This window comes from Pimephales promelas, chromosome 16, assembly GCF_988280905.1.
Source record: "Pimephales promelas chromosome 16, fPimPro1.hap1.1, whole genome shotgun sequence".
NCBI lineage: Eukaryota > Metazoa > Chordata > Actinopteri > Cypriniformes > Leuciscidae > Pimephales > Pimephales promelas.
The window spans coordinates 19,933,042-19,960,599 of NC_142784.1; the positions used below are offsets into that span (position 1 = coordinate 19,933,042).

A 27,558-nucleotide genomic window follows, 5' to 3' on the forward strand; every position below is an offset into this window, starting at 1 on the left:
TTAATTTCGATGTCATTACCCTTTATTCGGAATGCATTTAAGTTACAAATGTGAACAATATATTTCAGTCACATACAGACACAACAGCAGCACTCCACACAAACCACAGCTCAACCAAATTCAAATGAAAAAAATGTTAAATATAAATAATGCTATTATTTGTTATACTAAAACATTGAGTCATATCAAGCATTTCTGCCCAGGCATTCACAAGTCACACAATCATAAGATCAATCCTACGTGTTTATTAGCTCCGTCTCTAGACAGCGCCATCAGATCCGCTTCCTTTGAAAACTGATGGTTAATCTCTTGTGTTTTTTACGTTGAAGCTTTTCGGAAGTGGAGTATGGCCATGTTTCCTAATTTGTTTTTCATATTCACCTGATACATCAAACCCTGAGGGCACGTCAGTCAGCCCCAGAATAAATCTGACTAAGGAGACAGATCTATTTTAAGATTCTCCAATAAAACTTTCCCCTTTGTCTGTGCTCAGGGCATTATCTCTGTGAGTGATTCCTCCTTTCATGTTTTATTCTAGAACTGGCGCCCCTTATAAAAGCACAATTAGATTTCTGATTAGCTACCGCAGGTGTTCCAGTCATGAGACAATGAGCTCTGATGGGAATGTTGAAGGAAGCACTGAATGGAGGCCGGTAAAGAAACAGTGTTGTCGAGTGATTGAACAGATGGATGAATGCATGTCGTGACAATCACACTGATTAAAGTACCCAAGAGTTGATATGAAAGATCAACTTAGCACCATTTGAAGTAGAACAATGAAAAAATAATGTCTTTTTTTTCTGAAACGTTCATTTAGGACACATGATGAATATTGTAATGAGCATTTGATTCAGATTCAAAGGAATCATTTAGTCATTATTGACATTTACCTGAAAATGGCTTGTTTCTTCCATTCACTCTCAGTTGTGCCATTACAATAAATGATCTTTTAGGTTCGGATTATCAATCTGGCCAATGATTCAAAATCATGCCATTAATAGTGCGCAAAGGGTGGTTTTCAACCTGCTGTCATCATAACGCAGGGTTTGCGCTTGCACACTACAAAAAGTATGGCGAATGATTGCACAAGATTCATTTTGAGGGTGTGGAAAGAACTGGATGAAGGCCTGTTCACACCAAGACCAATGTGTGAAAATGTTAATTTGAATGAACAAAAATAACATTTTCAAGCCACAAATATAAAAGATTTTCTAACCTCTTTTCCATTGCACTGCGAAGCCAACCAAGATTCAAGCTTTTGGTCATGTGCCCAGAGCTGCTGCTGTTACATAAAACCATGATTTAGTGGCCTTCGCAAACAGTATGTGAGAGTAAATAGCACAAGAATCCTAAACCAGCTCTTTTCTCTCTACACTTGCACTAAGAGGTGTTTGATACACTACACAAAATACCAAAATCTCATCCAAAATGTCCAACCGTCTCTTTGAAACCAAAAGTCTCTGAAAACATACTGTTACGTTTTGACTTCCTTTGTTCTCTGTTACAAGCAGATGTCAGAAAAGTTCTGTTCTGTGCTGAGGTGTTTCTGCTTTTCCACCTACAGTGAATTTGTGCCGAACATTGATGCTGGTGTGAACAGGTCTTTAGTTTGAAATCAAATGGGAATACATTAAATTAGATTTCCGAATTCATAGCTGGACCTGTCTGAGATTCTCAAAGTTCAGCAGGTTAACGTACCGACATTGGAGGATATGCAGCAAAAGTATAAGTGTCACTTTCGCAAACATTTGCGTTTTTCTTCATACGTCTTTGTGAATGCAGCATTCCCATCAAATTGAGGTGGATTTGCTGCATTAACTCTTGTGAGTGCCCTCCCACATTCGATTAGGAGACATCGTGACCCCTCAATCCAAGTACAGTGAATTGTGTGTATTAACAACCAATACTTAAGTTCTTTAAATCCATAATATGAAATTGAAAAGTGACAATTTCCCCCAGAATTCACACCTACCGGTGAGTATCCAGGAACTCTGTGTGAGTGCTTAGATGATAGCTTTTAGAAACAACAGTAAGATACACAGCGCGGACTGTCTCGGTCAAAATCGCACATTCACACGTTAGGAGACCAGACTGGTGCAGATCAGTCAGTGGATTGCCATGAGTTTAGTAGTTTGTGTTTGTAAACTTGCAGAGTGAAGACAGGGTTCTCTGTGATTGCGAATGACTCCTTGGAGAGTTCCAGTTCTTTGGAAGAAGAGGGTGGGGCGTTTGGGAGTGGCCAATCATAGTTCACGCTGGTTGGTTACAGATCCCCAGGCATGCTCTGCCACCCCTCGCTTCCCAATGGCCCGGTCACTTTTCCATGAGTGACAGCTGTATGATACGCTGCAGTTCCTCTTCCTCTCGTCTTTGACGTAGCTCCGCCTCTTCCTGCTCGCGGGCGGACAGCGCCATGGCTATACGCAGCTGCTCGTCGTAGCTGCGCGGTGGCTTATTGTTCGGTGTGCTGCGGGGGCTCTCCACGGTGTTGGGTTTGTGCTGTGGGGTTCTGGGTAATGGGGAAGAAAAGAAGTGACTGAGATTTCTGCTAACTGAAGATTGTTTTTGTTTTTTTAAGCACTAAAATCAGCACTTTAAGTGTGATGAAATACACTTGTGTATTAATATATGCGCCATCTGTCTTGCGCTTTTTTGCCCCTGTAGCTTGAATTTTTATGTTTTTAAAAGTGCCTTCTGCTTAAAAAAACAGTAATATTAATTCAATATCAGTACAACTTAAAATATCTGTTTTCTATTATTTTTAAATGCTGATTTTTTAGGAGCCATTCCTCCAGTTTTTCAGAAATCAATCTAATACGCAATTATTTATTATTCACATCATTTATTATTATCATCAATGTGGAAAACAGTTTTGCTGCTTAAAACTTTGTGGAAATCGTATTTTCTTCCCAGGACTTTTGGATTTACTTGAACAGCATTAATTACTTGAAATAAAAATGTTTTGTAACATTATAGATGTCTTTAACTTTTTAACTAACCCTGATAGTGTGAAGTGACTGTTCTGGATTCATGTCGGCATCTCAATCTGCTTTAAAACTCTGCGAGGAGCAAGTGGAGGTGAGGAGAGAGAGATGAAAACCACAAGTGAATTTCTATGAGCTTCACTGAGGCTGTATTGACAGTCATGCCTGTGTCAATAGCTCCAGTAAATGTGATGAGAGTGTGATGCTGTCCCTATTGTGTGTGAGATGTAACTACAGGAGACAGTAGAAGAAGAATACTGACTGCAGACCTTTCATGTCGGCTGGGGTCGCAGGGCAGAGTGTGTGTTCCCGGCTTACTGTTGGTCAAAGCCTCCCAGATCGTCACCTGTGAGTGAAACAGTGTAAAAGGGTTTACAGAGTCTAATCAGACAACAAGACACATTAAAGCAGCAATCTCTCTCTTTTTTCCCAAGGTAACCAGGGTGATGTTAACTTCCTGGGTTGGCCTACAAAAACGCTGTTATCCCTGCTGCACTTTATAACAATGAAAAGACTTTCATTTAAAGAAGCCAATCACTTTCACTCTAGGATTTTTCATGCAACTTGAGTTGCTAAATGTATACATTTTTGGTGAACTCATTTGCATTATAAGGGCTTTGCATACGCAACAAAATCTGGCTCTACATAGCTGGATATTAAATTCCCCTGATTAAATCAGGTCCCCTTATTAAATTTTCACTTTCTGAGGTTTTTTAACAATATGAGTTTGTTACAATAACAGGTCCCAAGATCAAAATGCAAGTAAACTTGTTAAGTTTATTAATGACAGGTAGCACAGGACACATCTCAAAACGACACTTATGCAGGTCGGCGACCTGAAAGCGACAATCCCGAAAGAGAGTCAGTAGACGGAGACAACGCTGCAAGGACTCAGACTGGTGAAAGATAACTGCAGATGATCTCCCAGAAGTCTGCATGCACCGAAGAGACTAAGGAAATAACTCCACTAGAAACTTGGACACAGGAACTAGGTAAGAGAACACAAACAAGAGTGACGAAATGACACCAAGCTTCAAACACTCCAGCTAGATAAAGGCAGCTAACAAGCAGTAGAGAATAGCTGCAGCTGAAGACTGACTGAGTGATCAGCTGGTTACCTGGCAACAAACAAGCGCTAACACACACAGACCCACACCTACAAACACACCAACAGATATCCAAAATGAACACAGAGTTCCCCTAGCCTGTATATGGTCCCCCATTGGCTAGAAATTTCAATCGGTGGAAACCGAACTTTGGCAATTTGTCTCTGCCTTTGAGAAAATGAAAGCTCAGACGTGCTGATCTTGAATCTCCTCCGTATGCCGTCATACAGAGAAGGTTACCTTCCATTGCTCTGCTTTGCCTGCCCAAAGAATTTGGCTCGCCCATGAGAAAATGAGCTAGGAAGTACGAACGCGATTTGCGATTTGAGTTTTTCCTCAAAAGATGTCATGGCTTGCAAACGAGCGAAGCATGGCAGTTGATCAGTGTTCGGATGTACAAATGAACACAAAGGTATTTTTTAGTTCCTTCATCCGAGCCTCTGAAGAAACAATGGGTTCATTTTATTTTCTCTGGAAATGCACCGACACAACTTCCCAATGTTCTGTAAGGTCCAAACATGTTTACAAATGTACAAAAGTCAATAACAAATTTAGTGAAAGCCTATTTTGGAGATTTGCAATCTAGTTTCTCAACTCCAGAATTCAGCTCTACATGGCAGTGCTTAGAGGTTGTAATAATGGCAGAATGCACAATTTCTCCACAGGCTTTTACCATGGCTATGGAAGTAATCATTAGGGCATCAAGATGGGAAGGAGGAGAGCGCTTGGCTTCTGGAATGCGACTACCACCAATCAGAGCATACATGGATGACATAACAACCATGACTACAACAGTAGCCTGCACTAATCAGTTACTGGGTAAGTTAAAAGATAATATTGAGTGGGCATGATTGCAATTTAAGCCATCTTAATCAAGGAGCATCTCGATAGTTAAAGGAAAGGTAGTAGATAATACATTCTTCAGTAATGGTGAGGAAATACCAACAGTTTCTAAGAAGCCAGTGAAGAGTCTTGGGAGATGGTACGATGGGGATCTAAAGGACACAGTTCGCATGGGAGAAGTAAGACGACAAGCAGTGGAAGGGTTAAAGAACATAAACATCTGTGCTCTACCAAGCAAACTAAAACGCTGGTGCTTTCAGTTTGGTCTACTGCCGAGGTTGCTGTGGCCACTGACTGTGTGCGAGGTTTCTTTGACAAACGTGGATAAGCTGAAGCGTTAATAAGTTCATACATCAGTAAATGGTTGGGAGTTCCACGCTGCCTCAGCAAAGTGGGACTTTATAGTAAAGGAATATTTCAAGCTGCCAGTTTCTGCTTTAACCGAGGAGTTTAAGTGCACCAAGGTCAGACTGCAAATGACCTTAGTAGAGTCACGCAACAGTTGTGAAAGGGAGAAAGTGGTCAGCAAAGGAATCTGTGGTAGAGGCAAAGGCTCCCCTTCAAATTGGAGATATCATGGGATAGGTACAGTATGGAAGAGGGGGTTTTGGGCTCAGTTTAGCTCCTCCTAAATGGCACAAGGCAGGCCCAGCTGGTGGTCAACGAGGTGCGAAAGTCAAGAGGTGGAAGCTGGTGGTCAGTGAGGTGTGAAAGCAGGAGGAGAGGATGAGGTGTATAAAGGCCATTTCCCAGGCCAAGCAGGGAGAGTGGATGAGATGAGCAAGATGGGCTGTCAAGACCTTTGGTCAATGGAAGGGAGTAGAATCAGTTTCCTTATCAGGTCAACATATGATGTTCTCCCATCACCTCAGAACCTAAACCTCTGGCTCGGGGAGGATCCCTCTTGTCTTTTGTGTTCATCATCTGCCACATTAAGGCACATTTTGACAGGAAGTAAGGTGGCTCTTAGCCAAGGTCAGTTTACTTGGCGCCATGACCAAGAGCGATGTTTGGCTTTAGCATTGGAAGGCAAGCGTAGCATGACCAACAAGTTGCCGCCTGTTCTAGCAAAACAGAAGACAATATTCCTCCAAAATTGTGGTTAGGGCACATGTGAACTACTGTATGAGGAAGGAGCAACCTCAGCAGCAGGAGGGATGTAAAGGTCAGTAAGCTGGGCTGAGTTGAGTGGGGGACAAAGGGGGGTGACTCTGGGATGCCAGAGTCACAGTCGACGAAACACTGAGGACAGAAGGTGCCCACTTGAAGACCCTAGAGATCTCCCCTACTCGGCTCAATCCAGACGGTTGTCGTGCTGGTCCACTGGGGAGACCACACTGTAGTTGCAGCCGTTGTGTGTGCTGACCCGCCAAGTACACTGCAGCCGTTAAGGCCGGACAGAAGGAGATTCAAATCACTACATGGAAGGAAGTGTAAATGGGTATAGCATAGTTTACTGTAGAGATACGTCTTAGTTTGTGCTGTACTTGTCGAAAGCCAGGTACAAATCAGCGTGAAGTTTGAACATCTACTCTCGTGTAATGGAAATCATATGGGCAACCCAGGAAACATTATAAAATATGTCAGGGGACCTTTAAACATCAAATATTTTCAGAAGACTGCAGTATTTTTGGATCTAGTAAGGACAGAAAAAATATTTGAAGCCATGTTGTTTCATGGTTGGTTAGGACATGGTGTAAAAGGGTATATTTCTCTATGTTGCGGACACCTACAGTATGTGCATCTGTTAACAGACCTGGTCATATTCTGATCCAGCCTCAATCAGGCTCTGCTGGATGGCATAATGTAGCAGATCATCCTCTTCTTCTCTAATGTTTTCCCTCTGGTTTCCTCCTAAAATGCTGTAGCCCCGCGGAGCCTCAAAAACACAAGGTGGGATCTCTCCTCCACGACATGAGTCTAATTGTATGAACAAACACAAATTTATGAAGACCGGTGCAGAATTTTGTAGTTAAATGCATTAACCAGCAGATCTGAGTTACATCAATACTACAGGCAGCGCTAAAAGGAATGCAATCATTAAACACGTGTCAATTAAATATTTATGTCTCTGGCCATTAAAAATGGCAAATGCTTTGTCTGAACACGGTTTTATTTTGTGACACCATATTTCACTATCTGATCATCATCTTAAATAGCTTCTAACAAACACATTTTCTTGAGGGTAAAAGGTTGATTCGTACTTGTGGAGCTAGAGCTGGACACGCTGGAAGAGTCGCTGCCTGGAGATGGTGCCTCTGTCCTGGGACTGTCCTTTTGTCCGTCCCCTTCAGTGTCCACCCTGGGCAAACCACCCTCTTCACAACCATTCAGGTTCCCAAAGGTGATCCGAGCATTTAGGATGTGGTAGATGGGAATTTCTGTTGTGAAGAGATGTCATTGTTCCATTACCCTAATAACTTAAATGTTTGTTTGTTTGGAAGCATACTTCGAAAACACATTTTTAGGCATATAGCATGCTCTTTCCATTTTTTTCCCTTTCTCTCACCTATTTTGATGGGGAAGCCAGGGGGCAGACGTAAGGTGATGAAGTCCCTAAGCTTGGCGAACAGAGTGTTGGAGATGGCCATGAGGTCGATGATAGGAGCCACCTGCTCCTCCAGAGATAAAGGGTGAGATTCACATAACCACAGCTTGGCTTTGAACCTGGGAAAAAAAACATTCACGTAAGGGTCGTGATAGCAAGCTGATGGTCTGATGTTGGCTATCGATGAGTATCTGTCGGGCTAGTTTTGAGGTGTGTTCCACACGTCAATTAAAGTCAGGCTAACGTTGCAGGCAGTTTGCCTGATTCACCATGTTGAATCGGCCCCTGGGCCGTCGGTGAGAGATGTCGCTCTGATTGTTCAGTTTAGCCAACGAGTCATTGCATTACAAATAAAAGCGAAAGTGATGAAAGCGAGCAAAGTTTTACGTCATCTCGAGCCTTTCATATCAAAATCAGCCACCTGGAATGAAGAAAGTGATCAACATGGTAAGCACTGCTTTGTTTACAGTTTGTTTATCTGCAGTCCTGGTATCGGTTTCCCTTTGTGAATGAAGAATAGACCATTCATATCTACTGATATTGACAGGTAATTCCTAACATGCAAACGCTGAACGCACAAGCTAGTTGGCGGTCGCCTGTAGTCTTTAGAGTTCAAGCTCAGATTTCTGGCCCAGACGCCGACCCGAGGCGACAACACAGTTGACAGTTGTCATTTTCAATTCAGATGTAGTTATTTGGGTTTATCGTTGTTCATACTTAAAGTAAGGTTTGGAGTTAAAGAAACCTTCCATATTTATATAAAAGTTCGATTTTTTGCATTTATTTTGATAGCACTCTTTGAGGAGAGATGGGAAACAGTTGGAGAGGAGAGAATGGAATGGGACTGGGAAAGGAGCAAATTTTCTTCAGAGAATCTAGTTATTTGTTTCAAAATGAAAATGAAAGGGTTGAGACACTACCTTTGTGTTTTTGTGGTGAGGTTACAAGGCTGTCCGATGTCTCTCTGACTCATGTTGGGATTAAAGTACTCCTCAGCTGTCAAGGCCAATGGGTTTGTTGAGGGGCATGATATCTGAGTCACCATTGTGTGCTGTAAAACACACACACACACACACACACACACAAACAAACATGCACACACTTTACTTTGAGGCAACAAAAGTGACATAGTCCTAGAAAGCCACTTTAGATGTTTTGATAAATGAACAGATTCTTGACAGGCTCCTCTCACTCACTCCGTTGTTAGGCCCCATGTGCTGTTCAGCGATACCCAGGAAGGATTGCAGAGGTGTCTTGCCTCCTGAGACAAAAACGCAATACACAGCAGGTCATATTACAGAAGATGTGCACAATACCAATGATCTGTATTGCATCGCTGTAACAGTAGATGAGACAAAGACATTGTTTGTTTGGAAAAAAATCTGAGTGGGCATTGAAATAATGAATCATCATATTCACTATGGCATGCCAACCATTGCACACGCTCATTGTGTTTTGTTGAGAAAATAGCATATGCGCTTAAACTAAATTTCTTAATCTGTATTTTTGTCCTTAAATGTTATCCTTATGCTCACCAAGGCGGCATTTATTTGATCAAAAATAAAGTAAAAATAGTATTAATGTGAAATATTATTACAATTTAATTGTTCTCTATTTTAATATATTTTCAAAATGAATTCCTGTTGTCCCTGCTGAAAAGGGTTCTTAAGGGGGTTAGGATTCTTTGAAGAACAGAAATTTCAAAAGAGCATTCTTTTTTTAAATAAAAATATTTTGTAACAAAGTCTTTACTGTTACTTTTGATCAAATTAATGTATCCTTGCTGAATAAAAGTGTCAACTTGTTTTAAAAAAAATCATACCCTAAACTTTAAACAGTTATTGTATTGATTTAAGAAAATAATTTCAAATGTGTGATTTAGATTCTTGAAAATATAGATAAATGTCAATGTGAGCATGTAAAGATTGTGATTTGAGAAACAAACTGGTCAAACTTACCTTTGGGTTTTGTTTTGTGCTGGTCAGTGAGATGGTCAGTACGTGTTCGTGTGATTAGCTCAACATTAGAGGCACAGTAAACCTGAATCAAAGACATATGAAAATATTAGTTGAAGATTTGTTTGTTAATCTGCCACATTATATTCATGACAAAAATAAAACACTCGCTTATCCTATGAGAGAATGCTGTTCAAGGACTTGACATTTCAAAATATGGATAATTTTGAGGAATATTAAGAATTTTCATTGTGAAAATAAAGAGCTCATAATGTATCTAATGCTCAATCTACACGACTCAATCTAGTTACGTCATGTCGCATCTCTGCACTCTCTTCCAGTGTACTGGGTGTAACCGAATGTTGTTTCATAGCAATAATTGGTTCCTTTCCAATCGGGTCAATGGATGAAAGCGGGCTAAATTTTGCAACCATGAAACACTATGTGAATCAAGGGAAAACTGCATGAATATTAATTGGGTCATAGAGACGTTGCTTGGTAACCTTCCAGGAGTGTCCAGTCAAGTACCTTAATTACTATTCACGAGCTAAGCCTTCACCCTAGTTGGATATGTCAATTTGCCAGCTAATTAGCTCACAATTTAACAGCCTTCTAATTAGACAAGGATATAACTGTCAAGATAAATAAAGATATTAAACTTGAAAAAGGCTTATCAGCTAAGGTGTTTAATTACCATTGTCATACATCAGGACATCAGGATGTGTTTCTGAATACTGTGGTGAAGTGGCTTGTTTTGTTGATTAGTTAGTTTGCCTATTTAAGCCCCTGGCTGTGTCTGAAATTGCATACTCTCTTGAGTAGGTACTTATTTTGAATAAGTAATTACTTCACAACCACTAAAAAAAGTAGGCTATATAGTATGATTGTATGTGTATATACAGTATATCCAACTGTATATAAAGACATGAGCATTAATATGGTTACATTTTGCAACAAATTAAAAAATATGGCAGTTGAGATTTACTATAACAGCATAAAAAGTATGTATGCAGGTAAAGTGGTCTATATTACATCCAACTTTCATTATATATTATTTCTCATTTTTTAACGATATAATGAAAACTATTGAAAATTCATCTGTTTTGCATTTTCTTTTATATTATCAGCAAAACGATTTGATTGAGATTTACTGTGATATAAGCCATACCTTTGATTCATACCCGTTCACCACCTCTGTTTTCTCACTCCGCCAGCCAAGAATGCCTGTTTTATTCCTGCAGAGACATCCGGGCACGTTACCAGGTGGCCGACGTGCCATGCAGGCAGAGGTGAGTCCAATATCACACATTTTATGATGAAGCTTATCCCAAAAGTGCTGGCTCACACTCTCAGCTTTACAGTAAAGCCAAAATAACAGGTTACGATGCCCTTCCTGTCTAAAATTTTAATTGCTGACAATGACTTGGCAATTGTTATGTTATGTGCTCACCTCTCAAATGAGATGTTCCTGGTGTCAAGCTGCGTGGCCACCACGGGAGCGGATAGACGGGCCGCCACCTGTTCATCGCTGGGCTGCAGCGCCCCCAGAAGGTTCAAAGCGGTTGTGCACGACCTGGGGGAGGGGGAGGCTGGAGAGGAAGTTGGGCACGGCAGCTTCTCGCAAAACACCAGCTGTCTGTCATGATCCACTTCCATTACCATGGCGCTGGAGTCTGAATGACAGGTGGAGAGAGAGCCAATTAGAGACTGTGGCGAAGTGAGAATGAGGTTGTTTCCATGCCAATGATGGCTCGTTTGAAAGAAAGCTAAGTGAGAAGTGGCAGTGAGAACAAAAGCTCAGATCAAACCCAAAATCGGATTTGAAGGCAACAGGCAGTTCGGCAACAAAATCAGTGCAGGAAAAAAAGCCATCACACTCACCTTGACCCCTGAATATAAAGCTGCGATTGCCTCTTTGCCAGGTCATTTGATCAAATCCCATGAGTGTTGTGTCCACCCGCAGGCACTGGCCACTCTTCCATACCCGATATGTGTCACTCGGACAGATACGAGACACGAGCGGAACTGGAAATAGTAGGAGAGGAGAGTTCAACAATAGCAGGACATGAGGATGTGGAAAGAGGAAGAGCCTGTCCAAACATACCATTTACACATGATTACAGCACGAATGACCTACCCCAGCTTGTAAACTCCCATTTCATCTCCACGTAAAAATCCTGTGCCTGAAATACAAGAGGGAGAGATAAGGTTAGTGCATACAGTGGGAGGCCGAAAGTGAGAGACGGATCGCTCTGCAGGGAAAGACATGAATAATAAAACTCCCGGAGAGATGAGGAGCGGGGAGAACCAGAAGCTCGCACATCCATCCATCATAAACAAAAGAAAGAAGGCTACGGGGCGCCCAAGGTTGAAAGAAAAAACTCGTAGGGACAAAGAAAAGAGAGGCCTTTGCAAACAAACCCGGTGGTTCCCTATTAACTTGTTTGTGTGTATGGAAGAATCTACTGGAATGAGGGCTCAGGTGTGCAGGCAGCAGGTGGTTGTTACGATGCTGTTTGTTAAGCTCATACCTTGTTGTTTTGTCATTAACAGGTTGAGGGTTTATTTACCTGTCGGAGTCTCTCCAGCAGTCGCGGAATCCCTGCCAGTCTCTTAGTGGTGCGCTGACAGTCACGGTAACGTAGCACCAGCCGTACCAGCTCCGGGTTACGTGTGCTAATGGCCTCCTGCAACACTGACACACAGTAGGTAAAGTTTCAAGAGACACCAAATTAGGGATGCATCATGCATGATATATTTATGCTATTTACTTTATTTATTCAGTAGCTTTGCCATCATTGAATGCTCACTTAATGTTAATCTTTAAAACACTAATACACATTTATAAACATTAATGATGATTTTTATTCTGTACATGATATTGTTCAGATACCTAAATTTTAGAGTTTTATTAAGAATTTATTTTAACACAATGACTTTCTTTTTATTCTTATTATCACTCTGGGTTATAGCGCTGTGGGTTTGAGAAAACTGCAATATAAATAAAATGTATTATTATTAAAATAATAGAACTTCAATATCTTCCAGAAACCAGTGATCGGCCATTACTAACTTTCAAATGTTTGAGCTTGGTATGACTTTATTAATGCATTCAAAAAAGCTCTTATGCTCACCAAGGCTGCAATTATTTGTTTTATTGTCAATTAAAATATTCATGAATTTTTAGCCTCGTTACTCAAATGCTGATTTCATATTATTATCAATGTTAAAAACTGTTGTGCTGCATAGTATTTTTGTTTAAACTGATAAAAGAGAAATGTCAGGATTATTTGATGAATCGAAGGAGCAGCATGTAACTAGCCTGTTTAAAACCAGACCTTTCTCAGTTGTAACTGAGTTATTATGGTCTGGCAAAGCGTCACAAATCATTTCCAGAGGGGCGTCACCAGCGGACGTCGCGGGTAGACCTAATCCACAAGTTTCCGAGGGAAGCTCCTGTAAAATATAAAGTGGGTGAAACTTCCGGTGACGCGGCGGAAGTAGCATTCCAATGGTATTTTGTGTGTTAGTTAGCGAAGAGACTAGCTGTTTTTCTGAGAATTATTTTACTATTTAAAGACGCAAATCTTTATGAGAGATGTCGTTACGGAGCTCAGGGACAACATGTGCTGTTCGCGGTTGTATGTATAGCCGGACTAAACTAATTCAGTGGCTTAAACGTGATTGTTTTGAACATAAGCTGAAAACGAAATCAGAGTGATCCTGCCAAGAGCCCGTCTCTGATCCTGCCAACGACTGTAGTTTCCATCACCTCCCAAAAGACGACGAATCGTTCTGTGTACATTTGTTTAAATTATTAATATTCTATAAACTCTCTCGGCATGTGATTGGCTGTTCTCTACTGATGTTACACCTAAACTCAGGATCAAAGCCTGTGTTGACAGAATACCAAATATGCCAGTTAATGTATTCAAGTAGCACATTCATTTATAATTTTGAATAAACTCCAAAGCACAATGACTAAGTGTGCATTTTTTATTTTAATTGTTTGTCAGCTCGCACAACTGTCCGTCAACATGCCTTGATGAGTATTGATTAATAATAATGTTATTATAATACTCCCACTCAACTACTGCGGAGGGTAAAAGTACTGTTATTTCACCCTTTTGAATTTCGTTGAGGTTGTGTTCCCACATCGTTAGCTAGTTTGGATCGCAATAACTTGAATGACTGTCAACTGTTGAATGAACGAGTGTCAAGCATGTCAAATCGCGCTTTGTTTACTTCCTACCAGAAGTCGCGCCCACTTTTGATGCAAGGCATCATGGGGCGTAGGAAACTTGTGGATACCAATCAGAGCGATGGAGGAGATGACGTATGCAGAGCGGCGGCCGGCGGAGAAACATCTCAGAGTGTTGTTCTTTGCACGGTTTTTAACAAAAAGGAAACGTTCAAATCGCTTAAAAACAGACGCGATAGCCGATTCGAACGAGTGATGTTCGACGGCGGCGAAGGCTACAAAATCTGCTTCAAAATCTCAGCGCTGTCGTCATCGTGTAAAGCCCGTCCCAACGTTTCTGATTGGTGCCGCGATTTCGACGGATTGGAAACATAGATTGGAAATAGGCTTGAATGAGCTCTTTGCCAGACTAACTTTCAGAGTAAATAATGCTAAATTTGCTAAAACTTTCCAAATTTGCCAGAAGTTGTCTGGGTTTTCCCAGGCTATAGCATGTAACTTTAAATGTCTTCACAGTCAAAGCATAATTTTAAAAAATAATAATTAATTTCTTTCAACAACCAAACGACCCCAAAATTTTGAACGGTAGAGTAAATAATTATCAGCTTATAATATTGGCCAGAAAGTGGCTGGAGTTTCTTGCTGTATTACCTGTCCAGCGATTTCTGTTTTCTTTGCTGACATCAGCTCCATGCTGGACTAACAGACGGGCGCAGTCTAAATGACCCAGTGTCACGGCCAGGTGCAAAGGTGTCCGACCCCGTGGGTCCAACACTTCTAAATCAACCTTTAAGACAGAGAGAGATTTATTTTATTGACCACTTCATGCAGTAAAATATTTGACAAACACAATTTTTTGTTTCTGCCCTAAAACAGAGATCTGTCAGAGCAGTGGCCTAGTGGTTGACTTATGTCCTCCACAGATGCAGAGTTTTTGAAATAGGACATTGTGTCCTAACCCATTCCACCTATTTTTTTTTTCTTCTGATCTATTAGGCCTTGTATGGAGACCTAAACAGTTATCACTGTACCTCATCAAAGTTGTTTCTCGAAGTTGTTACTATAGTTAGTTGATCCCGATAAGCGCACAATGTCACAGTTGTAAACATGACGGCTTTCTTCTATGAGGGTTTTTTTTGTGTCACACTGTTGTTGTTTTTCAGGCGGACCGTTAAAAACGTGACACACACATCTCCCGAAATTCCTGTAGGATTTATCCAATCAGATGATGACTTCAAAACGTCTGAAGTATTTCCAATTTTGTGTGCCACATGTCTTTAATGGACGGACGCTTTGTTGAATAGATACATTGGCCCTGTCGCTAATGGAACCCTAATCTCTTGCGATCCTCTTTTGAGTCCACACATGTAATGCCGCTTTGACTGTCGGGTAAAAGTCTGCTCTGGGGTTGCTAGTGCACATCGAGGGTGCATATCAGCCACAAAGCACCCATGAGCACCCTTCTGAAACCTAAAATGAGAAATGGGACACCCTTCGGTCTTGTGAACTTAACAGACAAGCGCACACGGCGGGTGTCCATCTCATATTAATGCAAAATGATGGATTTAAAAGTTAATGGTCAGACGGATCAAACGGAGTCTAACTGTCAGTTACATACTGTATATCTGCCATGTTGTATTTTTTTTATTAAAAAAATACACTTTTTATTTGTATAGTTTTTAACCAAATCTTCCAAAGCAAGATGGGTTGTGTGCAATATCAACAATGTGCATGGATCCACACTTCGAAAATCTACCGAGACCATCCGGGGACTTTTGGCATACTCTTTTCAAACATGGGATAAACTTAATCTTATCTTACACACTATTTAGGATGGATAGTGTGAACACTGGGATGCAGGGTGACATTTATCCAGTAGTGTTGGCTTCTGGACTCCAACATTCACCAAAAGAACACAAAAGAAGATACATTTAAAGAGTGTCTCTTAAGGTCCAGTGTTGTTTAGTATCTCATTGACTTTCAAAATATCTTGGTTTGCGTTCCGCTGAAGAAAGAAATGAGGGTGAGTAAATGATGACATCATTTTCATTTTTGTGTGAACTGTCCTGTCAACTGCAGTATATGATAATCTTGAGAAAGCCTTAGCCTTGAGAAAGAAGGAAAGAAAGCACCATTCTGGCCACCAGCTACGCAAAAAAGAAAAAGATGGCAGAAGTGAAAGAGAGCTATGGATGAGAGAAGCGTTAGGCGATAATTAAGGCATCGCACTCGAACATGACACAGACCACGGTCACATGCCATGGTGAGAAATACTTCTACACTTCTACACTGAGATCCGCGCTAACTACACTGTGAAAACCAACGTGCCAGACTGTTTCCTCCAGCTTCTCATCTGTCTCTCGGCCCCTTCTGAGCCAGTCAACTCAAAAGAGTTCCTGATTCTCTTCTGGGAGGCTCATTTATAATAAGATCATCACTCACTGTCATCCGAACGCCAACACAATCATTCCGTTCACCTCCACGCGCTACCAAACATTTCAGTAAATATGCTTGTGTTTATAGATGCAGGATGACCCATTAATCATTATTTGATGAGTTGGTTGTGCTGTGGTCGTGTCCATATTTATAAGCTTACTCTCTGAAAGCAAGGGCATGACAGGCAGTGCATGGTGATGAGTTGTGTAAGTGGAGCAGAAATGAGAGTCAGGACAGCTTTATTTAGAGACTTATATTTGAGCCATGTTTTCTGTTTTTAATGAAGCATTTTGATAGGCCGTGTGGTAATGGAAACATATTATTACCCCGGGGCTATGAAAGCTGCTTTGGAGTTCTGTAAATTAACTCAGTGCAGGTGTGTGTATTCATGCGTGTTCGTTTTCGTGTCTATGTGTGCATTATCTATTCATAGTTAGTGGTGCTAGGATATGGCTATTATAAATTGCTCTTGAAAAAAAACCTTAACCAACCCTAAATATTAAACTTCAGCACGCAGCACGTCTAACTTTTCTGAGAGTTCAGACTGATTTTCCCTAGTGAGAGAGAAAAAATAGCCAAAAATCCCATAGATTTGAGCCAGAGACCAGAATATCAAAGCGATGGGCTCTTTTAACTTAGGCCAGTAAAGAACCACCACAGCAACTACCTAGCAACAGGCTAACATCCAGTTGTTTAGATCTTTTACTGTAGTGTGTCAGTCAGAAATATCAGCTTACATTTACAAACATTCCAATTACCATTATGTGTAATAATCCGCACGGAGATCTGATCTCACCATCACAGAGTCCATCTGGGATTACATGAAGAAACTGAAAAAAACAATACAGACTAAATACAGAAGAACTGAGGCAACGTCTCCAAGACACTTGAAGAAATCTACCTGCAAAGCGACAAGATTGTGAGAAGTTTTAGGTACTTGTGTAAAAATACTGTAAAGTCAGGTTTTCTTTAAGTGTCTTGGAGATGTTGCCGCAGTTCTTCTGGATTTAGAGTCAGTTTTTTTCATGTAATCTAAGATGGACTCAGTGATATCCATGTGGATCATACAGGCAGCTGTAAAACTCCTTGTCCATTCAAAAATTTCACTGATTATAATTAATTGCAAAATAAAGATCAGTTTGCAGAATTAAACTGATATTTCCTACTGGTACGCTACAGCAAAAATAACTTTCTTAAAACCATTTTTCTTTAATGAAAATACTAACGTGCCTAAGACTTTTGCACAGACGACCGGTCAAAAGGAGAATCGCACCAAGATATAAACGGGATAGATGTTGTTGGCATCCAGAAAGATGTTTATTACAAACTGACGTGCTAAATGGGAAAATGGTTAAGAGAAATAAAATAGGTTATCAATAAAAAACAGTCTAAAAACTAGAACTGTTATGTACTAAAACAGTACAAACTCTCCGCTTCATCTATTGAGGACAAAGGCTGCCTTCGAATATATATATATATATATATATAAGAATATATTTGCATATTTCCCTTTCCACAATGTGAGACTAAAACTCATAAAACAGTAGGCAAAAAGTACCCGGATGACCTGCTGCTTCCAGCAAAATTCTGATTAACTCTTGCCTCACCATGTTTATAGATAAATATACAAGATTATTAAGAATAACTTCAAACAAATTATTAAATTCAATAACTAGGATGGATTCCAAACATTTCCATAATAGTGAAAATGCTCCCCTACAATTCGTGCTCTCTTTAAGGCCACGCCCACTCAGGGTAAAATAAAATCCCATATAACTATTAAAAAATGATTAGGAACAGTGAGGACAAAATGAACGGTGATGAAAGACAACTCCAAGGTCTCTACATCACATCAGGTCTCTACATATACATATATACAAGTCACAATTATGTTATTGTTATTATCACAGAAAACTCCTGTGTGTCCGACACTCTTCTGCATAATTAGCCGGCCCGTTTCGCAACATCATGACGGCAGTCCCGGCGGTCCCTTGAGGGCCTCTAGAAAAACAGCAGCCTGGTCCCCAGAGATCGAGATGAGTGCTAAGAGAAAAGGGTGTGGATGGGTGGTGGGGGTGGGGGTTGCTATGGTAACCCTGGATGAGGAGTACAGATCAGAGATGCAGGACAAGGAGGGAGAACTGCAGATTTAAGTGAATGATGGCTCTCACATCCATCCTGTGGGGATCTCCAATCAACCCTGACACTAAAGATGGCTCAGATGACTGACAGAGAGAAGGAGATAACTGTCAGGACAGGAGGTGTACATGCTTTAGCCAGTGAGGGAAGGTTTGAGATTGATAACTGGTTCTGAAAGCTTCAGGGAAAGACGGAGGGAAACATGTTACTCGGTAAGACAGATTAGCAGCTGTGAGAGGAGAAGGGTTCAAGAAACATCAGTTGTTACAGACTGGCCTTCTGGTGACCTGAAATGCAGCTATATATCCCTCTGAGACACGCTTGACAAGACAACACACACACACACACACACACACACACAATAACACAAACACAGACAGTCCCTTATCTCATCTCATCACACAGCCACAAACAAATACAGACAACCACGCTGAATGTCTCTTGTCATGAGATCCACAAACTTCCACCTAAACGCCATTGTTAAAGGATTTTAACAAACCTCTAACACTATTCAATTTTGTTTCTTAACTCATCCAATATCAGTTGTGCTATTTAAATCTAACTATGCAGGTTTTTTTGTGTTTTGTTTTTTTACGAACAATAAAATGGGGATGAACTTCAGCAGACTTTATAAGAGCCACATCTAGGGACCTAAATATACACTTAGGAGCTTATTTCTTCTTCCTAACCATACATTTCAAACCACTAATAAAACTTGACTTCTCCTTAAAGCAACACTGGTAAACACCTTAGCAGTATTTCAAATTTTCAATTCAAAGAACTAAAATATTTTATATACTGTGTGTGTGTGTGTATATATATATATATATATATATATATCAATCAATCAACTTTTATTTATAAAGCACAATAAAAACAACAGTAGTTGAACATTGTGCTGTACAGAAGAAATAAAATATCGTAAAAAAAAACAAAAAAAAAAACAAGACTGACCGCAAAACTAATGAGAAAGGGGGGGGGGGTGTTTACATCGAAACCACCAATTTGACCATTCAACATTAAATCAAGGACACTTGTAGGCCAGTGAAAACAGGTAGGTTTTTAACTTAGATTTAAAAACAGACTCAGTGGCTATTAATCTTAAAGATACAGGAAGACTATGCCATAGTTTTGGACCAACAACAGAAAAAGCACGTATACAGTAAAATATTTTAGTTCTTTGAATTGACCATATACACCACGCTAAGTCTTTGTAAGGTTTCTTGAGCAGTGAGGGATAAGGATAATAACAATAATAGCTGAATCCTACCTGAAACACCTACACATTACAGTTCTCCTGTTCTGACCGAAACTCGTCTATCCCACCTACACTGCCTCTCACTGACAGCACTGTAACAAGCACACTTGCCGGCTGACATGCATGCACTGCATCAGACACAAGTGCACAAACTCAAATTCTTGTTAATTACAAATCCTTCACCGCCACATTGAAATAGACAGTATTACATCATCAAGGGCCTGTCCTCACATTTTAGCATAGATGCTCTTCCACATAACTGTCCATCTCTTCTTCCACACTCTCTCGCTCTCTCTCAGCCTGCTGGAGACTGCATTATTGATAGTCATCTCTGGCTGGTGCATCTGCTCTTGCACTCTTTCTGCCTTGGCTAATGTTCTCTGGCAGCTACTTAAACCAACATCAATCTTTCATTGGACGTCTAAACTGTGTATGTGGGAGGCAGGCAGAAGAAAATCATATGTGTGTGTGTGTGTGTGTGTGTGTACAGTATGTGCAAATCACAGCATGCGATGGATTCTGCTGAAGGCTTTGCACAGGCTCTCTTGTGTGACCGTGTGCATAAAAATGTGCATACATGCATAGATTTACACACACACAATCTGTTCTGCACATAAATGCAATCATGTGCTTCAGCGCTTTCACTTAAATGAGCATTTGTTTGAAGACAGACAAGGCAGAATGACATCAACGTGCAGAAGCACTTAAAGACTGTGATGTGCCAGAAGAATGAAATGAATTGCATAGACAAGGATGCAACCCAGAAGAGAAGTGAACAAGAATATACAAATTCTTTAAATAAGTCTACTCTAGGCAGACATATTGTGAGGAAGGAAAGGGGACGGAGAAATATGGGCCCTTGTTCGACTTTTTATGCACTATTGTGTCACAGGAGGTTGACACACACACACTCACACCCACGGTGTGGTTTGTATTCTGGAGATTAGCATCCAGGCCTCGGGCTAAAAGGCCTGAAGCGGCCGTCTCATAGTGTGGGAGGTAGAAACCAATGGAGCTTGCACCAAAACACAATCAATAGTACAGCCATTACTTTTTAACTGTCAGTGGGAACAAATACAGTGGGAAACAGTAAACGTCACAAGGGGACAAGAAGGGTTGTATAAAAGCTCCATTTCACATACAAAACGTTTGGATATGCCCAGTTTAGCATCCATTTTGGACATTCTGATTGTCCCGGTGATGACATGTCTTTTGCTTTATTCTGGTAAATGCCACAGAGCTGGTGGTTTGAGATAAGAGGAAGTGTGAGGTCATACTGAAACTTTTTATATTTGTATATTATATTTTGAGGAATATTTCATCTGCTTTTGTCCATATAAGAAAAGTCAAAGGGGTCCAAACCCACATGGCTTTTGTTGTATGGACAAAAGCTTTTTTTTATTTATTTATTTTGTAAGAAAGTTATACAGGTTTGCAGTGACCAGTGTTTTTTAGTTACTATTATAGCATTTATTCATACTTTGAATTAGCTTTAATGGTAACGCTTTATAATCCTAAACTGGATGCCATTAGTTTTAACAGTTAATTCATAATTTCTAAAGCATTAATAAGCAGTTCATAAATACAGCTATACATGCTTTGTTCTTGATTTATAAGCATTTCTATAATGTGTTTAATAATTATATTTTCATACTATTAATGATTGATTTATCATTTGTAAATGAAGTATTTACAAAACAGTTATTTAGGAGTTGTCAGTGGTTCATGAGATCACTTATAAAGTGTAAGTAAATTCAGGTATAAAGCATTTAGTAGTGGTCAGTTAGCTATTTTTGTGAGCTCTTCTAAAGTGAGGGCTATTTATGCCTTGTAAAGCATTTACAAAAGAAATTTAAAGGCTCATTTATATTCTAAACAGAAAAAGGAAACAAACACAACAGTGAAACAGAACAGACATATTCAACTGAGCCTTTTAAATTGTCCTCACAAAAATAGTTAACTGACCACTACATAATGCTTTATACCTACCTGAATTAACCCTGAATTACAGTAGCAATACATGTTAATAAAGCATTTATTAACACACTAACTATTACATGTCTGAACAATAAGATGTATGAATGTACATTTAAATAGTTTTATAATCATTTACTTAGTGATCTTGTGAACCACTGACAACTCCTAAATAACTGGTTTGTAAATAATGCAATGCTTCATTTAGAAATGATAAATCGATCATTAATAAAGTGTGAAAATACAATTATTAAACACATTATATGCTTTTAAATCAAGAATAAAGCATTTATAGCTGTATTTATAAACTGCATATTAATGTCTATTAATGCTTTTTATGGTATTTTTTAATTGTTTTTTAAACATCATTTTAATACTTCAACACAAATTTATTTTAGTTCAGTTAGTTGCAAAGGCAACATTTCTCATTTTCATTTTTGAAAAATTGTTATTTCATCTGCTTATATTTTATTTCTGCTTTATTTCAATGAACAAATTGTAGTTTTTGTTTTAGTTAACAATAACACTGGGAGAATGAAGGGTAATATGAGGGTGAGTAAATGCTGACAGAATTCTAAACATCCCTTTAAAAGAAAAATACTGAGACGCTTAAGTACACCATGGTTTGAGGTTATGTTTGCATATCTAAATTAGAATAGGGGAATGTTTACTGGAAAAACAAACATATGTAAATCACAGAGATGAGTAGTGCTGAGAGCCATGTTATAGACAAATCCAGCACAGTTCAGACGCCAACTTGGGTCATAAAAAATAGTGAATATAGTGAAAATGTAATTCACTATTATCTAATCATTTTTTCATACCTGGACTACTAAGAACTACATGTTCATAATTAATCTAAATAATCCATAATGCACAATCCAACTCAAGTATTAAAGATTCAAGTATTACCAAATCCTTCAGAAGGAATACTAATTATTTGGACAATAATATGACAGCTCTCTAGTAATTGAGCAAGTAATAGCAACAAAAGTAATTGTAAACTTTTGAGGTTTTTGTAAGGTTTTGGATAGTAATTCCTTTTGAAAAATGTAGCAATACTTGAGTCATTACTTGTGGGTCACCACGATCTTCACTTTAGTATACTGAATAATTCCTTTAAAAGGATTTGGTACTTAAGTCATGACTAAAACCTAAAAACCTAAAATGCTTAATGACTTCAGTCATTAAAAGAGAGTTATTATGCTTTTCACTTTAGAAAACTGACCCAAGTGATACAGGCAATTTATATTGAAGGACTTGAGTAATTATAGGTAACTATAATCTTTTTTTTAAAAAAAAATGTATTATACATAGGCCTGCTCTCATTAATTATGAACATATATTATTTGTAGTCCTCTGGGAGGTGAAAAAGTAGATACTGATGTGAATTAACTCTACTTACTAATTTGTTATTGCTAAATGCTTATTGATATGTACAATAATTCATGTTCACTTTCAATTACATTAATAGTAGTTTAATTTAAGTCATGTTTAATGTGATGGTTTCTTTCATCCTTAAAATCTATATGCTTTAACTGTTCGTGTTTCTTTATGGTCTGGTGGTAAACTTGTGTTAAGCGTGTCTGGGTTCAAATCTGCCCTGTATAGTTTTTTGTAATTCAGGACACGTTTTTCAAGGACACATTTGTGTGCATTTTGTTCACTGATTTAACAGGAGCAAACAGAAAGTTTCCGCAACAGTGTTAAGGTGTAAAGCTTTGAAACAAACTGCATTGAATAAAACGCTAAATTGACTAAAGTTCACTTTGAAATTAATTTTTGGTATGTTCAGCTTATACCTCAAGGGCATCCAAGATGTCTTTGTTTCCACAGTATTTTCAATTTTGATATTTTTAGGTCAAACCGTTCTTGTCTGTCAGTCATATAATGGAGGTTTATGGGGTCCACCTCAAAGAGCATGCACAGAGAAGTCCAAATTAAAAGATGATTTAATGACTCGTAAATGTAAGTACACATTAATGGCCTAAGACACGAAACGAGCGGTTTGTGTGAGAAAACGAACAAATGAACAAATATTCTGCTGAACAAATGAACGAATATTCTGCTGGAGATTTTCATTTGTATTAGGTATCCGTGCCGCTAAAAGTGGTGGGGCCAGTCTCTGACAAAAAGTGGGGACATCTGTCCCACCCTCAAATTAAACCAACTATGTTAATATTGCGTTACGCATTTGTTCTTAGTTATTAATAAATGACAGAACAGCATTCTAAAGTGTTACCAAAGCTTCTCATAAGATAACCAAATCGCACTTAACACTCGTCCTCTGAGACAACGCTGTGTAGCAATTAGTGTTGCGTTACGGGTGGAGTGCAGGAGGGCCGAGAGTTGAAGAAGAGAGGTAGTAAAACAGATGTGTGGGCAATGGCAAATGTGCTGATGGAGGGCCCCGTGTTGTTGTGTATTTGCTGAGGCACTGCTGACTTCACTCAGAAGAATGTAAAACTATGCAATTTCTCCAATTTTTGGACTAGGCTCTGTAAATCCATCAGCCGACTGCTCTTCTCTCATAGTTTACTCATTCAATCACCCACTTTATCCATTCTCCATTCACTCTTTCTAAATTCCCTGCTGCTCTCCTCCAAGCTGTCATCTGTCCACTTTCTCCCCCGTGACTGTTTTATGGCACCGTCGAAGCATACAGCAAAATGAGCTTCTTTTCCCCTTGGTAACTTATTTTTCCCCCTTCACCTGATCTCTTTGCTATTCACGTCCTTTCGCTCTCCTCCCTCTTTGTTCTTTCACTGACACCTAACATCTAGCCCATAATCCCGTGTGCTGGTGCAGCAACTTTTCCCCTTGTCAGGGTGGCTACGTGCCTCATTCACTGGAGAGGAACAATAGAGACAGCATTGACCTCCCTTCGCGCCTCATGCCGTCCCTGGAGGGACTCGGTTTGACTCATTGAGCCTACCATGCCAAACGTGGCTAGATTATGCTGTCAGCGGCCTGTAAATCATCTAAACTGGAAGTGCTTTATATCGCAGTGATCATGAAGAGGGTTAGGGGTCTGAATTATTACCGTCAGCCTGAGTCATAAAAACCGGCACAGGAACAAGATGGCTGGTATTGGAGTGAGTTACAGTTTGTTTGGGGTTTGGAAAGATGGAATTGTGAATGGCTGCTGTAACTGAGATGGATTACTTTGCTCAAATGAGTTATAGTTATTTACCATAGACTGTAAAAGAAGTAGACAGAGCCATCTCATTGGAACTCCATTGAGACAAGTGAAGCCCGTTTTTAGTGATTTTTTTAGCACTTCCGTTCCTGACGCGAACAGAGCTCAAACAGAGCTTGATGATGTAGATGTGACGTGAGCAACCCGTCTGTCTTCTAGTGGCTGTGGCACGAGAAAAATTGAATCATTCCCTTCCGAAACTTGCAGAGGTGGAGAGTGTGAGTAGGAGCTGTCCATGAGCGAGGAGCAGGAGAAACTTTTGCTAGGTATTCTGATTTATTATTTTGTCATTTTGCCTCCACTTTTCCCCGATTGCCCGCAAGCTTCTCTTCCTGTCCATACGGTAATGCGACAGAGAGTCGCATGGTTATGATGCAATCGTTAGCCTACTTTTACTACTACAAGGTAATGGAGCATTTTATACATTGTCGTGTTTCTTTAGAAATAAATAATGGACAAATGGAGTCTTCAAATGCCTCAGATGTAAAGTTATTTGCTGTCAAAGTGACGCCAAAATGAATGGGAGTCAATGGAAATGCTAACGCAATTGAAGTTCTGCTACAAGATGGCAGCTCCCGTGAGGCTTCAACTTTCCGGTCAATGGATAACCCCCTTGTTATTTACTCATTAGACAGAGAGTTAAACCCAAATAGTGAAAGTCTGATAAAGAGCATACACTCTAAAAATTCCTGTGTTGTTTTAACCCAATTTGGGTCAAATATGGACAAACCCAAATGCTGGATTAAAAAAATGGAATTTACAAAATTAAACCCAATAGCTGGGTTTGTCCATTTTTGACCCAAAATTGGGTCGAAACAACACAGCATTTTTTAAAATAAGTAATAGTTGTTGTTTTTTTATTGACATCTATGTTCCATGAAAAACCTTTAACATTTAACATTTAACATTCTTTTTTGTTTATGGTGGGAAAAGTTTCTTTAGATTATTAAAATGTTCTTCACATAGGAAAAAGGGTTCTTTTAAAAACTTCTGACTGAAAGTTTCTTCTATGGCATTGCTGTGAAAACTTTATTTACAGGCCTTGATATTTACAATCAGCTCTGCAATCTCAATTATTATTTTGATATAAACTTCTGTTTGTTACAGAAAAATGCATTCTGATTTTCATTGGCCTCTTCCAATGCATTCTAATATGGCTTCAATATTAAAAAAGGAGTAGTTTGATGTTACCCCTAACAAATTGTGTATTATTTAATAAATCTATTGTATAATATTAAATAGTTTATTTGATATTTTAACTGGAATACATTTAAATAGCAATGTTTTAATAGATTTAGTTTCTTAGCAGTCTTACCATTATTTGTCTGTTGATCTACAGTATTTGTAGATTTTTCTCTCTAATAGAATAAAGATGAATGCCACACCGATTATATCTACAAATTGGTGGATAGATGTTGCATTAAAGTTGTGACGTAACTGAAGAAGCGCCAGATCTTTTCCTCAGTCTTGTAATCTATATATAAATGGATTATCAACAAAGGGAAAAAAAAGTAGAACAGGAACTAGTACTTCAATTTAACTGTTGTTGATCGGATGAAGGCAGATCTAAAAGCGAGCTTGCAGTCTACTACTGGAAATCATTGCAGAACTCAAGCAGAGAGAAGTCTGTCATTTGACTGAAAGTTATGACATTCTGATTAAAGATTAAGAGGTCAAATTAAAACAACTGTATGAATCATTCAAAAGATCAATAACATCCATTTAGAAAATATAAGGTGAATTTTAATTTCATGCTCTTTAACTCTTTTGAAGATGGTTGATCATCAAGCGCATCAAACACACCCTCTCCCGACACACCATCTATCCTCAGGAACTGTGAGTGTCGTTCTGTAAGCATTATTCACCCACAGCCTTTGAAAGCAATGGCACTTTATTGTGGAGCCTCTCTGTGTTTAATGCATCTCAGATCGAAATACAATTCAACTGCATTTCTGATCACGTTTCCACATTAAATGGACAGACGCGTAACACGAGAAGGTTTGGAGAATAGGGAAACTAGTGAGCTACATAGACAGCATTAGTACGCGTTCGAACGTGACAATACGCCCAAAAATGCGGTCTATCTAGGCAACTCAATAGGTTTGAAGACACAGCCAGGGTGTGAGGATTTTGACATTCATTTCTGTTTGTAGTTGGCATATCAAACCACTTAAATGGGTAACTGACCAGAAAACAAAGAAAATTCACTTTTCACCCATGTATCACAGATTAGGCTACAAGCCGAATGAAGTACCAGAATCAGTTTCCCTATCAAACGCACGGCCCGTTCCTCACAGCATCATCCGCCGCGATACAGGAACGCGGAAACGAACGCATCTTACCTGCTCGTGCGCGGAGAGCTCTTTCTCCAGCTGCCGGTGTTTGTTGTGCCACACAAGATAATGCAGGTGGTAGCGACTCTTCTCCGGAGTTTTTCTGGCAGAAATCATCCTCAGTGCATAGTTCGCTGCTGCTCTCTCTCCCGTTCCGTTTCCCTGCTTTTGTGCGATATCAGTTACTTTTGTAAAGGGCGCGTGCTATAGCCTATTCTTATTGCTGAGACGACCGATTAGGCTATTTCTCTCAATTTTCGTATCCAGCATCCCTTTTTGCATAGTAGATGGCATTCAATGTCTCTATGTTGAAAGGCAATTTAATGCTAACGCGTGTGTAATAATGATCTCCGCTGTGCTCTCCACTCCTAGTCTGTCTCTTCTCCCTCTCCTCTCTCGCTCAAACGCGCGCGCGCGCACATACACGCTCGCTCGCGGAGGCTGAAGCAAGGCTCTCGAAAGCGACTCGCACCGACAGTCTATGAGCCATTGAACTTCAGTGTGTAATTCTGTCATACATGATGATGCTGCTCACTGCGCCATGGGAGAGGATATAGAGAGAACATCTCATGCTGCCACCTG

At 39.6% G+C, this 27,558-nt stretch overlaps 1 protein-coding gene across 3 annotated transcripts; it reads right to left on the reverse strand.

Annotated features, from left to right (window-relative positions):
- ankrd13b (ankyrin repeat domain 13B) lies at positions 1-27,389 on the reverse strand. 3 transcript variants are annotated; one of them, XM_089121190.1, is made up of 16 exons: positions 26,986-27,389; positions 14,289-14,424; positions 12,007-12,131; positions 11,574-11,619; positions 11,318-11,461; positions 10,887-11,109; positions 10,605-10,671; positions 9,440-9,521; positions 8,678-8,742; positions 8,402-8,532; positions 7,443-7,600; positions 7,138-7,314; positions 6,690-6,853; positions 3,254-3,330; positions 3,000-3,059; positions 2,417-2,509 (listed from the first exon to the last, which is right to left on the reverse strand). In XM_089121190.1, exons 1-15 carry the CDS (start codon positions 27,091-27,093, stop codon positions 3,029-3,031), a joined length of 1,734 nt encoding a protein of 577 aa, XP_088977316.1. In that variant the 5' UTR covers positions 27,094-27,389; the 3' UTR covers positions 2,417-2,509; positions 3,000-3,028. The 3 variants fall into 3 exon arrangements, with proteins under 3 accessions (XP_039518486.2, XP_088977315.1, XP_088977316.1); XM_039662552.2 differs by lacking the exon at positions 3,000-3,059 and having other exon boundaries at positions 1-2,509; XM_089121189.1 differs by lacking the exon at positions 3,000-3,059 and having other exon boundaries at positions 2,355-2,509; positions 3,247-3,330.
- Positions 27,390-27,558: the final 169 nt, after the last annotated feature.

Coding starts and splice junctions, on each gene's coding strand:
- ankrd13b (XM_039662552.2), bottom strand. CDS start 27,093: ATGATTTCTGCCAGAAAAACTCCGGAGAAGAGTCGCTACCACCTGCAT. Junction 11,110..11,317: donor CTTTATATTCAGGGGTCAAG/GTGAGTGTGATG, acceptor CCTGTCATTCAG/ACTCCAGCGCCATGGTAATG. Junction 9,522..10,604: donor TGAACGGGTATGAATCAAAG/GTATGGCTTATA, acceptor TCTTTGATTCAG/GTTTACTGTGCCTCTAATGT.